Source organism: Spea bombifrons, chromosome 5, assembly GCF_027358695.1.
Source record: "Spea bombifrons isolate aSpeBom1 chromosome 5, aSpeBom1.2.pri, whole genome shotgun sequence".
Taxonomy (NCBI): domain Eukaryota; kingdom Metazoa; phylum Chordata; class Amphibia; order Anura; family Pelobatidae; genus Spea; species Spea bombifrons.
The window spans coordinates 97,039,917-97,058,658 of NC_071091.1; the positions used below are offsets into that span (position 1 = coordinate 97,039,917).

An 18,742-nucleotide genomic window follows, 5' to 3' on the forward strand; every position below is an offset into this window, starting at 1 on the left:
GCTTTTACTTGTCTAGATGTGGATGAGAGATCCCTTCTACATGCAGGTCTGTTTGCAACCCTTATACACGTGTGAATATGCAATATATACATATATTATATAGAAAGATTTTCTTCCTAAGGCACCATTTGCCTATATAGGATTATATATTTCTAGAGACTATTCTGGGACTATTTTCTAGAGTAATTGGATGTGTATTTACAGTTCAGCGACTTACTACAAATAGCTTTTAAACTATGCATTATAAATACGTTTTTGCAGGTTAAGGGGATGTGTGAGTTTGTAAGCAGAATGCTTTCACCGGAATAAGGATTGAATCTAAAATTGCACATTAAACTACTTTTGCTACTAAAGCAATGTAGCAAAACATGGGTGAGATTGTATATACATTTTCAATGCCAGCCACACGCCTGTAACATAGTAACTCAGGTCTTGCCAATTGTATGAAGCATCTCTTACTATTCTAACCACCACATAGGTAGCATGATGTGTAAGAGTTCTGTTAAGTCCCTTATATCCTCACAGCTGACAGCTCTGGTTCAGACTCACTTTACGTTTGGCTCCTGAAGGGGCTTAAAAATATTGAATTCAATAACTCTTTACGCATTAACCCTCAGAGCCACGATCATAGGTCTCATTCCAAATGAGCCATAAAATAGTCAAATTCTGCACAAAATTTTATTGCAATCCAACATTACGCCAGTTCAAAAAACAAATAAAAACCAATACGATGCAATTTACATTTATTAAACTACAGGTTAAAGCACAAATTTACACAATCTAGGGACACTAAACATTCTAAATCACAAAGGTATTTTCACAGACATTATACTGGAGGAGAGACAATAAATTTACAAGACTTTCTAACAGGAATCCTTAGTATAAAAACTGTACTTATTGTAAACTGTTACAAGGAACCCAGGTCATGGTTTCCATCTCAACTAAGTCATCCATTTTGTTGCATATTTTATTTAAACCGCACAGAGGATGGGAAAGCTGGCATGTTTAAATGTGGACATTAACGTCTAATGCTCGCCCCAGTGAATTATTTTTTAGCTGCTTTTTTTTGCCTGGTCCCAATTTGCCTTCACTGAATTTCAAGTTTTGAATTGAGGTTCACTCAAGATCCACGTTCCTTCCGCCCCGGAATGTTGACCAGGCAAGCTAAAGACTTGTACCTGCAGGTCTAAAATGAGCAATGAGATACAAGTTAAGCTGCTGTGGAGAGGTGGTCTTCACCAAACCTAAAACAAGGCACACAGAGGCTCTTCAACAGTGCTTCCGATATAACCCCCAAGTCCTGAATTTCATACCTAAGGGGAAAAACAAAGAATCTCGTGTAAAGTCCATGTGTTTAGGCTAATGAATATAAGCATACAACTAGCCAAGCATTTTTAACACCATACTGTTTAAAATTAGGGAGCCTACCACTTAAATGCACTACGATTTATAATTTCTCATTAACCCGACTGATGTCAGCCAATTCTGCTTGGAGGAAGAAATTTATGCATAAAACTGTATGAACGGCTCCGCAACCCAGAACCTGGACTCGATCTTTCCAACACATGCTTTTTAACAAAAAAAGGCTATGCATACAATGAGTTCACAGCATAAAACTATGTTATTTACATTTATAGTCTAACATTCTGTGTAATGGTGACATGCTACCTAATACCTAAAGGAATATTAGGACTACAAACGCCTTTGATTCAGGTGAGATCTTTGGAATATACAGCCCAGTTTGTAAAATTTCTTGAATCCAATTAACACCATATATAAACTGCAGTTTTCTAGAAAGAGATCCATTTTACCAATTATTAGTAAAAATATACCTAATTTCACAACACTGCAAGGTTCAATGCTCACCAGTCATTGAGGGACATGATGTTGTACAGGGAGGGCCTTCCAAAATCTGTAAACGCAGATTGTTCATTCAAAGTACCAGACCCCATGTTCTCAAACACTATCCAGTCGCCAACATTCAGCTCCGGTAGCAGGCAATGGTCCACAATTACATCAAGCTCATCATAAGAGGGCCCCAAGAGGCTGCTAGCAAAAAGTGGTACATCGTCCCCGCATTTCTGAAACAAAGTATTCACGAGTCAGTTTCGATACGCGATGTCAGGCACTTGCTGTCTAGACAGACTGAAAACTGAATTGTGTCAATTTTGAAGTCATTCAAAAATGTTTTATTATTATTTATTGTTTTATATAGCGCCATCAAATTCCATAGCGCTGTACAATGGGTAGACAGGACATAACAAGTAGTATGTAACATAAATTGACTAACAGAGACAACAGGTGAGGAGGGCCCTGCTCAAACGAGCTTACAGTCTAGAGGGTAAAATTTAAAAAATAATCAGAATTTGTGTATGCTTTATTTACTAATCTGAATAAGTTCTTGGCTGCAAAAGCTTTGGCAATTTCTACTGCTCTACCGATGGCTGCAAAAGCCACTTGGCATTGATGAGGAACCACAGGAGAGGAGTAAAGCCGACAACGGCCCATAACAGCTTCAACCAGCAGCACAGACCTCTCAGATTTTACCCACACTGTGAAATTACACTATTGCTTTCAAGGATGCAGAAAGCCACTCTGTGCTGGGGGAGACATCTATATTGTTTGAAGCCCCTTAACAGGCATCGTTTGTGCATCAACTTACCTTGTGGACTTTAGGAGCAGTATGTAAGCTGTCTGACAGTTTGCTCACAAAAGACCCATACACCCCATCATTCATGCAATAAATAAAAGCTGGGCAGTTACTTGTTTGCTTGCCTAAACAGAGGGGATAAGAAACAGAACAATGAGATTAGACTTTTGGAAGTTCTACACAATTACACACAAACACTTACAAGGTTTCTTTCTTTGGACAAATCTAACGGCTACAAAGATTAGAAAACTAAAAATTGTGTTATGAAAAAAAAGTGCTAACACAACACAACCACTGGGTGAGTGAACAAGCAGCAAAATCTAACGCACCCGTTAACACTGGTTAGTGACTAAAAGTTCATGTTACCTACACCAAAACATTCATAATTTACACCAAACTATTAACTAGCTTCTATAATTGTATTGAAGTACACTTAGTACCTCCAGAAGGAAGATTGTGATCATATTCAACAACTTTCTTTGTAATGATGTTAACTGCTAGGGTAAATGCAGATGAAACGTAATAGCTCCCAGGCTCAGCAATAACGCTAATTCCAGAATCTTCGGGAAAGTACGCATCCAGCAGTGGACTGACAGCGTGATTAACCTACAAGACAAGGACCACCAAGTCATTTAGTTCTCAATAGGCCACAGGCAAGACTCTTGCACTCGCAACCACAAGATCACCACTCATGTAATCTCTACCTAAAGAGAAATTGTCATCGAGCCAAACAAGCAGCACGCATGCAGGAATACAGGAGAAAACAAATTACCTCCTCCAGCTGGAATTCACTGCCTGAAAATCCTCCACCAATGTCCAAAACATTCAGCCTAAAGCCAAGCTCTTCCTAGACGAGAGAAAAGCCTCTGTTACCCCAGCTCAGAACATTTTCTCATAAAGTACATAACTGCACAGTATTGTAGTCATTTCTTGTAACGCAAGCACGTACTCACCGCCATATCATATACACATCTGGCATCAGACAAAGCATGAATATATGCTTGTGGGTCATCGGAAGAGCTTGAAACATGAAATCTGGTGGATGAAAACATTATGAACATTTTAACCACAATACTAAATTATTCAATTCGTAAAGTGCACCTTATGAACGGCAATTACTTGTTTATTTTGGGTCATTTATGAATGATGCCCTTCTAGTAAATAGTACAATTTGGGTCTCTCATCTGTAAACACTGCATTTAAGAGACAGGATTGACCTGGCAGCGCTGGGCATGTCAAAGCAGTCTATCCTGAGCCAGGCATTCATAGTGATCACTGTAAAATAGCATAAATAAAACTGTGGCAACCAGTCATGTTGGCTACAAACATATTCAAGTGTGTATTTGTACCATAACAGGCCAGTAGGACATGCAAACGGTCGCTATCTGACCAACACTGATTGCAAACATGAAAATTACAGTTCAAACGCAAATTTAAAATTACAAGAAAAATTTCTAGGTTTAAATGTAAAATGCAAAGAGCTGAAACTGAGTCAGACACCAAAACAGAGAAAATCATAGCGGTCTCCCCTAATAGTAAAGATTCAGAACTAAGGAAAAATACTCAAGTCTTCACAGCAAACTGTAGTTATTTACAAAGTCTTACCCATTACAAAAAGTAACAAGGCAATGTAACGATTTTGTTCAGCAAAGCAGAATGTTTTTAAACTCATTTCGTACGTAGAGTAAATGGCGAGTGCAATTCTGCCACCTAGTGGTTAATGCAGGTAATGGCTTTTGTTTAGAGACCAAAGAGGGGGGAAAACCCTTTATACCATGAAGAGTCCGGACAAGGCTCCTGCTAGCAAATACTTATACAAGATTCTAACCAAAGTTTCTTGTCCATTACATGTTACGGCAGCTGTATTTGTTTTTAAGTATGTCAATTGCAAATATACCAGTACTATGGTTTAGACAAGCTGGACACCTTTTATACTTGTAGCAGACGGGCTAAATGTATATACTTCTCACATCCATTATGCACAACCCCCATCATTCTAATGACTGCCAATATATGACAAGGCACACACATTTCAACAAGCCCAACATTTGAATTACTTTGGTTATGTAGCTATTTGGGTCACTAGCCCAAACACACAAATTCATACTTGAGCTTTTGGCAATTTTACAAATCACGTTCTTTCACATTAAAGACATAGCATTTATATGTTGGCTTTCTTTCTGGGAGAAAACGGGTTAACGTAATTTGTGAATGACTCACTTCACTCCAATGACTTGAACATTGAGCTCCTTAGCACACTCCAGGAGGTGCCTGCAGCTCTTCAGCGAGGAGCCAAACATCATGTTCATCTCTTCATGTCCGCTCATACCTTCTGTGGCAATATGAAGCAAGAGCCTAAGAGAAGGGGAAGATGATTGGGGCAGTTGGTTTACATCAGCACATGATGTATTGCAGAAGCATGTTGATAAAGGTGCCAGAGCTCGAGTGCCATCCTTGGAAGAGTCAAGAACTTAAGTAACAATCCTGTATAGAGAAAAAACTAGCAATTAGGGCCCACAACCGGGGAGCCGAGAGGGACAAATGGAATTACAGCAAGCCATGTCTAAGCACTTTTAAAATTCGATGGGTGCTGTAAACAAAAAACAAGTTCCAAAGGAAAAACTGAATTTCAGTGATACAAAAAAAATCCTCATCAACCGGCACTCATTAGGAAATGGGAAAAAAAACACAGGTCACCTTTATGAACAGGTTTCCAGTTAAAGTAGACGCAGAAGGTAACAAATCGCTGAAACAGGACTTTGGGAGGGGATTTTTATTTAAACCACACCGTTACATCGCAGAAGCAAAGAATATGAACTAAATACACGTGTAGAGAAGCCCGAAGAACATTTCTGTCAGCTAGTCTTTACAATTACCCCATAAACAGGCTGCCCGCTGACAACCAGGCTTGAAATGTCTCGCATTAGTGGGCAAACCTGCTTTCTAAATGTAGCGTTAAATGACGAGATGTCGCTTTTCTATTTAAATGTTTGGCACATGCTGAATCTGAAACGCACAGTAATCGGGGCAGATTAAGGAACGCTCGCAAACAGGCATGAGTGACGACTTACTTGGCATTAGGGTGGTTACGTGCAATTTTCTTTAATTCTGTTTCATTATCACAAGTCATCATAGTTACTCCGAGTTTGGCTGCATGCTTGATCTGAGAAGCCTGCTTGCAAGGATTAGTATACACCACATGATCCATAGAGACGCCCAAATCATACACCAACGTCATTTCATTCTGAAATAAAGCACATTAATGATACTTTAATAACGCTAAAGTAGAATTTTCCAAACTACAATAAAACCTTCTGAGATTGACTGCTAACACGCAACATGTCTAACCCGGCAACAAATTTCACAGCTGCCACCTTAAAACGTTTATCAGACGCATCGGGGAACAAAACAGCAAGTTACGGTACGTGAAACCAGGGAATCCAGGCTGAGGGGCCGTGTCTCAAACTAGCTTAAAAATACAGATAACATTTCTAAATCAGGAGAATATAATTTTATAACAGCAGGTTTTCAAGGCTTTGCAGTCCATTTACTGATGACTCCGAGCCATACAAGTCATCCTACCATTATAATAACAGACAAAGTTACACTATACGCCGTATGCATTTTATTCACGCAGCAGCATCGGATTATGTCATTGTGCCGCCGGCGTCAGATATTCAATGAAACTTATAGTTCCGATATCCTACATTCAGAAGAAACTAAATCTGTAGTTTACTTACTTTATTGGCACAAGCAAATCCCACACCAAGCGCCGAGAGGATCTCGAGTACAGCCGGCGAGGAGTTGCACCGCACGGTGTAAAACGGCTTTACGCGCCCCATGGTGTTTTGCCATTCAATGTGTTTCTTCACAATCTTTCCAAGGTCAGCAACAAAGAAGGCATTTTTACCCGTCTGTGAATGGAACACCAACAGTAAAATCAGATACAGCAAGACACGTTCCTTGACGTTGTCACAAAACACATTCCTTGACACAAAATAGTATGGTGTTCGCAGCAAAATGCAGAATTTAATCGAAAGATGGGCTGGTTACGGGGTCATTCCGTGGCCCCTACCTGCCGGAAAGCCAATCATTGCAGCTTTCAGTGTAACTAATGAAGGCTGCCGTCTCAACACAAACATTAGAGATCACATTATCCGCTCCAAACACCACTGAGACACGGATCGATGCTGGTATAATGATGTGTGCCCAAACAGCAGCCGGGTCACGAGGGAGGGTAAAGGGTTAATAAGCCTAACTGCTAAGAAACATTTTGGAGCAGTTGTTATATGACTGAATCTGCACAGGGGGGCACATGGCAGACGCTTCCTACTCTTCTCTGACCCGGTTACTGACACTTTTTCTACGCTCATGTCCAATACGTGAATCTCGGCAGCGGTGGAAATATGCAAAAAACCTATCATTTTTTTTAAAATATATTTTTATATTTTTTTTGCACTGGGAAGTAATCGGAAATCCCAGCAGGTTCCCCAGTGAGCTTCCCGTGGGAGTCATCATCTTATTTAATGATATAGCAGCGCTCGAGCCATTACACAAGCAACGCCGGCTTCTGCTGACAGGGGGTCCCGGCGATCAGCAGACAGCCAAGATCTCCCATGCAAAAACTGCTGCTAGCAAAAACTGTGTGGACACACCTGTACACCCAAAGGGCAGTGAAGAGGTTAATCTAAAGGCACCAGGAGACCGTTGTTTTTAGAGGTCTCCAACGCATACAATGTCATCGCAATGCAACACATTTCTGCGGTTCGTAAGCCGCCGGGGCCAAACGCGGACTCTTTACTCACCACCGTATGCTCGTAGATGTAACTGTCCATGACATCTCTAGGGGATGCAGATTCATCCAGCAGCCCAATGGAGTAATTCGCATCTTCAATAAATCCTTTCATCTCAGCCGTATTCCGCAAAGCCGACAATCATAAACCAGTAAGTGCCAAATAAGGGGTCAACAAGTCTTTTGGGTCCTAAATATGCAACAAACTGTACAGAAAGGAAAAAACACAACAATCATTGCAGGTTTGGGACACAAAATAAAACACTAAATGCTAAAGCACCTGAACACATTGAAATGTTTAAAAAGCATTGAGACGTTTATCTTCTACAATGCTGGGGCTCGAATAAAGATATTTTGTATCGGTTATTTTAGAGCTGCTAGACCGCTGTCCATAACGAATCTATGTGACAGCAGCTAAAAAGGCTTCATGGTTTTAAACGTGGACATCAGTAAATATGAAGAAGAACATGGCCGCCTCTGAGATTAGCTCCGGAAAGAGCTTCTGTTCCAACAAAGAATCTCCAACTCATTCATTCACAAGGTTTGGATGTGTTTTAGTCCCACGTGTTGGAATGACGATATAAAGCATATGTCCGCACATTCATACGGAGAAACGACCCGCCGCCTGCATCCACACGTTCCAGGGAATTAAAGCATTTCTCAGCAACAGAGTAATTGATAAAGTGTAGTAAAGGCTAAAAAAACTGTACAAACATGATTCAAATATACACAAAAAAACACTATCCCAAAATACATGTAGATGTAGAATACAAAGTTTCAAAAGTTCAGACTCCTACCTAGAGAAGCGAAGCCCCCCGGTCGTACAGCATACTCCCAACTATTCGTTTAGGGACAGTGTTTATAGACTTCCCGGCGTGTTTTGACTCGGGTCTGTCGGCACCTTCGCTATACTATGTGCCCAGGAACCCATCAGCTGCCCTTTACACAATACTCTATTAATTGGACATCCTTCTGAGCAGGGGGGCTTTAACAGTCCATTAAAATTGATACAATCAAATACCAACTAGAATGTCTGCATGTCGCCAAAAAAAACAATAGCCAATTGACACACCCGATGAGTTCTATTTATAACGTGCCCCAAGCGTCACTATCCCCGGCGGCTTTCAAAACCGTCTAAAGAATACATGAGCTCTTAAGGCCAAGCGCATGACCGACGCATTGTCACTCGCTCGCATGTTTATAAACTGGGTAACAATAGCCATCCGAAAACCTACGCAGCACATGCACCACGTCCATTACTGACACAAATAGCCTCTAAGCTATTAATAGAATCCCCATTCTGGAGCAATTACACTTCGTATCAGAGGAAGAAATTCTCCCGAAAAGTTAGTTAACTGACATTCTATAGAACTCCGCTGGAAACAACCTACACGACTCAGACACCTAAAGCACGTGCTTCACGCACCCGTCACAAGCTTTATTAACTTATAGAAAGACAATTTGTAAGTCATTATTATTAATGGATAATTGTAACAGTACATAGAGCAGTCCACTGCATTGTCAACACGCTCCACAGATGGCTGGTTAGACATAACAGTTGGGAAACCAAAATAGTCACCCTGTGATGTCAGCATGTGACAGCGTGCGTCTCAGTCTTACACGTGCCCATAGGGAACGAAGTATCTGGCCTGCTGCCACTGAATCCAAAAACTCCAGATTACAATTTCTTGCAGAATACGGTGTATTTCATGCATCATAACTGGGATGTACTAAACAGATTTTCTCTACGTAGCAAATTGTGTGTCATACATATACACGATACACTGTAGGTCCAAGCAGCTTGATGCTTAAACAGAGATCTTAAAGAGAACGTAATCCCCAAACACTTCATCTTCACAGGTGGCAGCATTTCTAGTATTTTATATGAAAAAGCCTGCTTAAGGTATACACCATGGGAGAAACCACCTCAAGTTATACCTTGGAGACCTTTAGCCAAGAAACCGAGGAGATAAGTCTGGCCCTGCCACAGGCTGCTGCCAATCTCAACTACCACAAGGAAAGCCATAACACAACAAGCCACAGATCATTTTAATAAATGAATTCCGACAAAACAAAAGTCAATCCCCATTTCACTACAACAGCAGCGATAGCGATTCAGAGCCCTATTCCCAGACGCAATATAAATACATTGTGCGTGATCCCTCTCCCCAAACCGGTAAAAATAGATATAAAACTTACATGGACAAGTTAGGAGATGGAACCTCCTATCATCAGCTAGGCTGCCAAGGCGGCTCGGCGTTGAAGTCAAAGAGTTCTCTATAGAGCGCTTTCCCTAGCCCAGTCGGGTAGTTGTACGCCTTGACAGAAAATCCGCCCTGCAAAGAAAAAAAATGTGAAAATTCAATACAAATGCTGCATATAAGTAATAAACGTTATTACGGCTCAGTTCATGGGAGAGATTTATACATGTATGGCAACACAACTTACTACAAAGTCATTACTATGGAACCACAAGTGTAGCCCAAAGCCGTTAAAGCCCCTCAGAGGAAATTCCATGCTGTGTGCTACTCATACAGAACGGCTAGCAGAGGTAACGCGACATGTCCCGGACGTCAGCACGTCTCCAACACCGCAGCTAGACACGCAAGATCAGAATTTCAATAGCTAAAAAACGGCGCATTTACAGATGGGTTACGCGTCACCAAGCATCACGGATCTCAGTGTCCGGCGACACTTACCGTCCATTCATATAACAGCGAGCTGCACTAACAGTCTATCCAACCATAAATACAGCGGTAACCACCGGCACCGAAATGACCAAACAACCTGTTTATCTAAAGAAGTCTATATGCTACACATGCAAACATGCCGATTTACAACACATGAGGACTGATCTGGTATAACCAATAGATTATCTGCTTCGAAACAAAGCAATGAATTACGAGAGAATGAAGCGCTGCCTAAATTGTTGGCGCTATATAAATAAAAGATAATTATTTAACAGAGAACGTCAACCAAATGATCCGGCAGCCAATGTGTTCACCGCCGGCACACATTCCCCTACAGCCCATCCAGCAACATTCATTCGCTCTCTAGCAGCTACTTCTTGACCCGGTCCGAGCTCACCGTATCCTCCCGTCAAAGAGCAGCTTTCTAGAAGAATGAAAACTAGTGAGGCAGATGACCTTTTTATATAAATGTATATGTAAGCCGTTGTTACGACTTACAGCTTCTGAGAAGGGACATGGAACATTGTGAGAGTCCGCGTGTAAATGACTGTCCATGCTGCTGCGTATCGGTAGATGCCCTCCAAACGTACCAGAGAAAACGCTGACTCCGCTAATAAGACTGTTCAGAAACAGATGGCAACCGAGCTCCAGAAACCAGCGTAGAAACGGGCTAGAGTTTAACGCACCCAGAACAGCGTCTTACGCTATAACTAATGGACAGCGGCACGGATTCATCTGTCAATCCACGCGGAATATGCTTGGGCGATGGACTGACTCACTGCTTTATTCCTGGCCATCAGATAAGTGGAAGCCGGCGAGGGCCGTGTACATTGTTCATTTAATGACAGGAAAAAAAACCTGCTTGGGCTGGTCCAGACCGGAAAACGACTCTCACCCCACCCAACACTCCCTCCATCGCCACCGTTACCACCAACATCAGAAAGCATGTGACGGGGAGCCGACAGCAGCGGCACGGGACAATCGTCCTCTGGGGACCGCAGCGGCACTAACCCTTTAACTGCCAGGGCATTCCATGGACATGCGATGGGGTCAATGTCAAAACAGCAGTCAAGATGAATTTGCTGCGATTCATAGCCTCGAGAAGTCAGGGCAACTGAAGCATTAAACAGAATACGCGTCGGGCTCAGAGGCTAGAAGCCGGTCTGGTGCAGGGAAGGTAAACGGGGCCACAAGCTGTACGCTGTCTGACAGAAGCATTAAACGCCCGGGAAAAGTACATTAGCAGCCCATAAACCTGTTACTGTCTAGACCATCTGCAGCCACCAACGTCCTTGAACACAGAACCTAAACCGTTCCGGGGAGCTGTCTTTATTCAGAGTACATTTACAGTTACCCAACACGTGCTTCATTCCTGCCGGCACTTCTACTAGAACTCTATACACAAGAGTCTAAAGACACAGCTTCATACCGGCTGCAACAGACACTCCAGCTGATGTGGACTACAACGCCAACAAGGTTCAAAATGTAAGAAGACGGCTGAGAATCATAGGAGTTACAGAACACAAGATTCAGAGTAGAGCATTACCGCACCTGCTGTAAGAAGGATTACAGAACATCTCCCAAAATTCACAGCTTTTGAGTAAACTCAGCAAAAAGCCTGTATTATCTGATGTAGTGCAGGCGGGTTAACCCCGACCTAGGCAGCTTCATACAGATACATCAAATATGCCCCTTTCTTAGACAAGATTAAAGACACAAGCAACGTAACCCATTTAATAAAGCATTATACAACGTCATATGTTACAGGCATGATTTCATAACCTGCATGACATAAGCAGCTACGACACGCAAGGCTGACACAGGATTGTAGAAAAACATAGAAGAATATACCTTTATGTGCGCACATAATCCACGGGTTCTAGAGCATTTAATAGGAAAGCTGAATACTGAAATACCCATAACTGGGTAAAAGTAGACTGCTTATATTTCTATCGGGAGAAATATTTAGACAGTTTCTGATGAGTATTGCAATATTCAGTTTGCTAGGAGAGGGGCAACGAGATTTTCAGAGAAAAAAAAGTCACAGTAACAAAATACTAGCAAAAAAGTAACAAGATGCAAGTGAATAACAGAGATTGTGATGTTATTACATACATACGTGTTTCTTTCATCCTTACATACAGCGCTGGGTACAGTGATGTAGCTTAAACTCAGTTTTATTTCATTTTGTTCTAATAAACTTCTATCGCCTGCAGAGCAGGAGTTTGTGCGCTTGTACACTGCACTAAAAATAACAGCGCTGGAAAACACACTTTTAGACAGCTGCCCAAGGACGTTACATGATCTAAACAATTTGAAAGCAATATTTTTCATGTAATACGTGTTGGGGGAACTGCTCTTTAGACATTGTAGGTCCAGGAATAAGATCAATTGTTGCGTCTTAGCCTGTGCCTGGCAACAGCAGCTTACTCCCTGCCGCTTCCCTATATTATGATTGAAGTCTCAGCGTGACGACCGCGATCTACAGGTAACAATTCAACGCATGACTGCACTAAAGACACAAGACAAGGAAGTAGATTTCAAACACAGAAACATTAAATCAAACTAAGGCAAAGGAGGGAGCCTATACCGCCTGCTCTATGCATAGATCCCATCGTACAGCAGAGGGACACCCCTGTGACCCAGGGAGCCCCCTAAACAAAAAATACACAGGAAAATACTTAGTGAGCCCTGCTGATAGCGCTCGCCACGGCAACACTGGAGCCAAGTATATCACATGCAAAGACTTATTCCGCCACACGTGTTTGTAAAATTCCTATGGCAGGGAAAGAGTCAAATGCATGGGGGTTCTGCAAAGTCAGACAGGTAAATTTAAAGGGACCACAGCGCTTCCATATGCATTAAAGTGAATAGGATGACCAGCACGTCCCTTTAAATACCTTTCAGAGATCTATACAATAAAATGACCAGTCCAGTAACCTTTCTGACATCTGAATTTGAAGCCATTTAAAACGCGCAGCCACTAGAACACCTTTGTTTTTTTAAATCTCCCGCCCTCCCACGAGGATCCGCCCACTCAACGCTCCAAAGTGCAGTGCTGCCGTGCACGCGCAAATTCTCAGTGTCGGCGGGATCGCGCCTCTCACGCGCATTTTTTTATTTGAAGTGCCTCAGAGAGGGCAGATACCGGAGCCGCCGCACGGGAGCGCTGCTCATGCGATCCGTCTGGCGAGTTACTGCGGGGGGGGGAACGGGAGGAAAAAAAAAAAATCACGATTTCTACGATTCTACCCCCCCTCGCTGTATGCAACCCAAGGGTCGGCCATATTGAGCGAAGCCTTTGCGCGCCGGGATCCCTGGCTATTACCGCCACGGTTTCTGGCGTATCGGTTTCATTCCCTCGCGTCAGAAATGGCCCTCCGCTCCCCAGGATACTTACGTGAGGTAACGGCCCAAAGGATTTGGGGAATCGTCTTCTCTTTTTTGGCGGAATTTTTAAAGAGTGACGTGGAAACCCAAAGCAGAAATTAAAGAGGCTTTTTTTGCCATAAGCTCCGGAGTGGCACGGGCAGAAATTCTCGCTGTCGTTTCTGGCTTGCTAGTGTGTTATCTGCGTTCGGTGTGAAGGGAGGAAAGCGAGCCGCCGGCGGATATCGTGCGCGTTGTGCCTGCGTGTAAATGGAGGTGAAGTCAGACAGGAATAAGCCAGCCTGGGCCGGCTCCGAGCGAGTCCCTTATATAAAATCGGGCTGGAGGGGTGGGGCTACGAGCGTGAGGCGTGGTTAGCGACGGCGTGCAGCTGTACTTTGGAGCTGACGCCAGTGGGGTTATTGTGGAGAAGCAAGCATGCTCCATCTTTGGAACTGGCAGAGGAGATACGCGTGACGGAAAGCGCGACTGTGCCCGAGCTACTCAGACTATAGCCTTTTCCGTTCATAGGATTGGGGTATTTAAGGCTTCTGTGTGTCGGGGCTATAGTATCGCATGAGGGAACCTGAGGGAGCGCTTTTGCTCTAACACACACATTATATAAGGGGCCCCAAACATAGTTCCCTGAACACTGCTGGTATTTTAAGTGGCCGGCGGGCTCCATGTCTGCTGGGGATATAATGCATCTGACTGAATAAAGTAATTCTTTAGTAAGGGTATAATGGCCCTTAACACCTGGGGCATTTTTGTTGTTTTCGCTTGTTCGATCATACTTATACACACACAACCACTCTAACACACACTAACATACTAATACACACACAAGCACCCTAACACACACACACACACACACTCTAACACACACACCAACATACTTATATACCCGCTAACACACACTAACATACTCATACACACCCACTAACACACACTAACATACTCATACACACCCACTAACACACGCTAACATACTTATACACACAACACATGCCAACGTACACAACGTAATAAAGCAGGGCATTACATCGATGTGCAGCCCCTGTGGTGCAGAGGGGTCCACATAGGTTTCTTGGTGCACATCCTTTGATTCTGATGCATCTGAGATCAAATTAATTTTTGCGTCATACGTGCAAGGTGTTTGTCACGTGTGTTATTAATCTACAAAACTGGCAACTAGGGTTCATCACATAATTGGTTTCTGGCTTCATACACATGGGTTGACGTATTTCTAAACACAGGTATCGACATCCTCAACTGGATAGATATTAGGGGAGAGAAGACTTAGATCCGGGCTTTTTATTGCTTAAAAAATTCAGTCAAGATAAAAACTGTTATTTGGTAGGGTGGGAAAAAAAAAGCAGTTTGTATGTTGACATAAATTTGTTTTTATGATAATATGACGTAGTAAACAAAATGGGGATTACATCATCTACGTTGCTATCAGCAGGAATGTCATAAAGAGATAATGCTGTGATGTCACAGCGGCAAACACTGATAACCGCTCCAACGTTTCATTTACTCCCAGACAGAGCTTCACCTGCTCAAAGGTTATATGCACTCATGGTCTGATATATCATTAAAAAAATAACTATATATATATATATATATATATATACAATCTACTTATAAGATACAAATTCTTTAAAAGTATAAAACTTACTGTTACCGTTTTCTCTTATAGGTTTTGTTTTTAGAGTTTATTAAAGTATAGTGTAATAATAATCTGTTTTAGAATATGGTCTTCTTCTCATTTATGGATTACTTGTTGATACACAAATATCTTTGCACTAGTGGTTTCCTAATATAATGCCAATATCATTAGTAGAGACTATTCTGGAATATTCAAACAATGAGGCCGGCTGTTGCCAAGATCAATGGTTTCCCCAACAGGCACCTCTGTAAAAATATATATCTCATGGGAGAAGAAACAGGTGGATGGTTAGAATAGTACTCTAACGCACCCCCCCCCCAAAGGGATCATAATCATAACCAACTGGTAGGAATAAACAATTGCTTTATATTAGTCATTAAACATTATCCCATTAAACATTTACATTTTATACACTTGTAAAACTGATTGCAATGTACGACCCATAAGTGTAAGGAATGTAATTGTAGCTGGTCAAGTAGGTTAACAGTCAGTGGGTAAGTGTAAGGACTGTCATCACGAGATTCCCAGTTCAGAGTCTAAAAACAACACAGCTCCCAATTAACATTTAACATCAGCTACTGCTGAATGTAGTGAATTGAATTTGCAGTTACTGGAAATCTGACAATGACTGTTCAACAAGTTAAACCCTGGCCAGTACTAGCACATTATAGAAGAACTTTGTCATCTGCGTTTATAATCGGCCCAGAAATGTTAGACAGAATGTATCATTGTCAAGAATCATCTTGATTGATACAAACTGTTAACTATTAGTCTGTTTTTCTACAACAAGGTGTATTACGGAGTTTATCTGTATATATTGTATTCACCAGCCTTAACTATACCATCTCATCGCTGATGCATGTTGATTTTCTTCCAATGGTGTACTCTACACCTATCCTACCGTACTTTATGAGACTCTACACTGACCCCCTGAAATTTCTGAAAAGCTTCCTGTTTATGGACGCAAATTAATGAGTGCTATACATTACTCCAGCCCTCTCTAAATGTAACACAAACTCACACGCCCCATGAGCTTCTCCTCTTCTAGGGTAGGCCAAGCCTGCAGGACCTCACAATGACCTTGTGGTTGGTAGAAGGCCCTCTAAAAAACTGAGACCCTAGAACTATGAAAGCAGGATTATATTACAAGACAAAATAGGTTTAGCTTTGCAGGTAACACATCCCAGGAAACCAACCAAATAGCAGCAGAAGGTAGAGAGATGACATATAGTAAATATAGCGCTACAGGGAGCTGATCACCCAACGGGGCATAGGCTCCCTGGACCTGCCAAATCTGGCACCGTCAGGGGCGGGCTGGGCCAGGGGGCCCACTGAAGTGGTCGATTCGGCCGCGCTAGGGCCGTCTTTAATGTTGGCCAAAAGCCTGCAACACCCGCGGGCCGGCCAGGGGCAAGGGTACATTAACCAGTACAAAAGGGGGCATCAATACACATGGGAGGGGGGCTGGCTGGGGACATCACATAAATGAATACACAAGGGTGGTGGGGAATAAATGTACAAAGGGGGCTGGCTAGGAGCACAAATGCACATGGGGCAATACACAAGGGCTGGCCCGGACTGGCCATCGGGCACACCGGGCATTTGCCCGGTGGGCCGGACCGCCGCAGGGCTGGATTGACTTAGGGGTTGATGGAGCTGCAGCTCCAGTCCCCTACCTTAAAATAGGCCCAGTCAGGACCGGGCTGACTGGGCCTATGCGGCCTCTACGGCCTATGCGGCCTCTGACTGGGCCTATGCGGCCTCTAGGGGCATAGGCCCAGTCAGTCCGGTCCTGACTGGGCCTATTTTAAGGTAGGGGCCTGGAGCTGCAGCTCCATCAGCCCCTAAGTCAATCCGGCCCTGTCACAGTTGCTGCTTGCTCCGGCAACAAGGTAAGTAGGGTGAGGGAGGGGGGTGCAGTGAGAAGGGGCAGAGGGGGGTTAGATAGTGAGAAATGGGGAGAGAGGATAGATAGTGAGAAGGGGTACATATTGAGAAGTGGGGAAGGGGGGAACATAGTGAGAAGGGGCAGATAAGATGGGGAGAGGGGGTAGTGTGAATGCGTATGAGAATGAATGAATAAATGTGTGGATGAATTGTGTGAATGCGTATGACAATTAATGAATTCATGTGTGGATGAATTGCTTGAATGATTTGTGAGACTGCATTAATGAATGTGTTAATGATTTGTGTGAATGAGTGAGTAAATGCAAAGATGGTGCATGAAGGGTGGGCTTTAACAATAAATAAATAAAAATGGGCTGCTCAGGCTTAAATGCCCGGGCCTATTTTTTGTCCCAGTCTGGGCCTGCACAAGGGTGTGGGGGGAATACATCAAAACCAAAGGGGGGCCCGGCTGGGGCATCAATATGCAAGGGGGGAAACACACAAAAAACAAACCAGTGTGGAAAGCATTTTTATGCTTTGTGTAGATTAACCCACACTGATGCGGGTGTCGGTGTGGCAGAGCCTGTCCTGGTATTTGTGTGTTTGGGTGTCGGTGTGGCAGAGACTGTTTTGGTGTGTGTGTTCGGGCATTGGTGTGGCAGTGGCTGTCCTGGTGTGTGTTTGTGTGTTGGTGTGGCAGAGCCTGTCCTGGTGTGTGTGTGTCTGGGTGTCGGTGTGGCAGAGCCCGTCATGGTGTGTGTGTTTGGTCATCTATTTCCTGGCACTTTACTTACTGTAGAAATAAATAGAACTATTTAATTTTTACTTATCCAGAGATAAAACGCCTCCTGAATTTGTAGTCACTTCAGAGGACAAAACTTTCTAGGCCCAGAAATCAGTGAGAGGAAAAAGTAAAGATTTTGTGTTATTTTAATCTGCATATTTTATTAAAAAGGATTAGTGGCGCTTAATTGTGGCTTCAGGCATCCCATGCACTTTTTTTTAAAGTTGCTGATTCCCATCACATTACATCAATATGCGTTAGAAAATCAGGAAAAGCTAGGCATGGATGGTGGGCTGATTCGGTGGCTCAACGGGCCACTTGACTAGACTTGCCCCCCAGGCCTTAGGCTGTCATCTCCTCCATTGTCTGAATAGGGAAACACTGGCTCAATGTCAGTGACAAAAAAAATAACACAGGGGCCAAAGGAGGCTTACATATTACTGCTGGCAAATCAACAAGCAGAGTACATTACAGCCGTTGGAAAAGGGTGAGAAGCATCTTTGATGATCATCTTCTAAATTCATGGAATGCACAAATCAAGAGCGTATTTTAAGGTAAACAGAAATGAATGCATCATTCACGCACTATGCAATTCTATATATGTTTTGTACATTTTATTTATTATCTGGGGTTAGTGGCTTCTCTATTACAGATTATTAGAAAGAAATGCAATACTTCAGTAATACATACTTATGCTAAAATGTTTACCTAGTGTAATAGGTTAAGTGAGGAATTTGGAAATGCTTAAAATAAAGTAGTAGTTAGTTGTAAATATAACAATTTCCACTTCTAACCCGGTTGGCTAAGTGCATTTAAACATGGTAAAGCTTTTATTAATGTACATGGAAATCTCAGAGCAGGTAAGAGAGGGTCAGTGCCACTGAGTAAATTGTGCTTAAAA

The 18,742-nt window shown here is 42.7% G+C and overlaps 1 protein-coding gene across 1 annotated transcript; it reads right to left on the minus strand.

Annotated features, from left to right (window-relative positions):
• Positions 1-664: 664 nt before the first annotated feature.
• AZIN1 (antizyme inhibitor 1) lies at positions 665-13,810 on the minus strand. Its single transcript, XM_053466342.1, has 12 exons — positions 13,533-13,810; positions 9,642-9,778; positions 7,456-7,648; positions 6,391-6,564; positions 5,722-5,894; positions 4,871-5,005; positions 3,604-3,685; positions 3,423-3,497; positions 3,091-3,256; positions 2,663-2,775; positions 1,867-2,081; positions 665-1,313 (listed from the first exon to the last, which is right to left on the minus strand). The coding sequence occupies exons 3-12, from the start codon at positions 7,555-7,557 to the stop codon at positions 1,211-1,213; spliced, it is 1,338 nt and encodes a 445-aa protein (XP_053322317.1). The 5' UTR covers positions 7,558-7,648; positions 9,642-9,778; positions 13,533-13,810; the 3' UTR covers positions 665-1,210.
• Between the last annotated feature and the right edge of the window lie 4,932 nt (positions 13,811-18,742).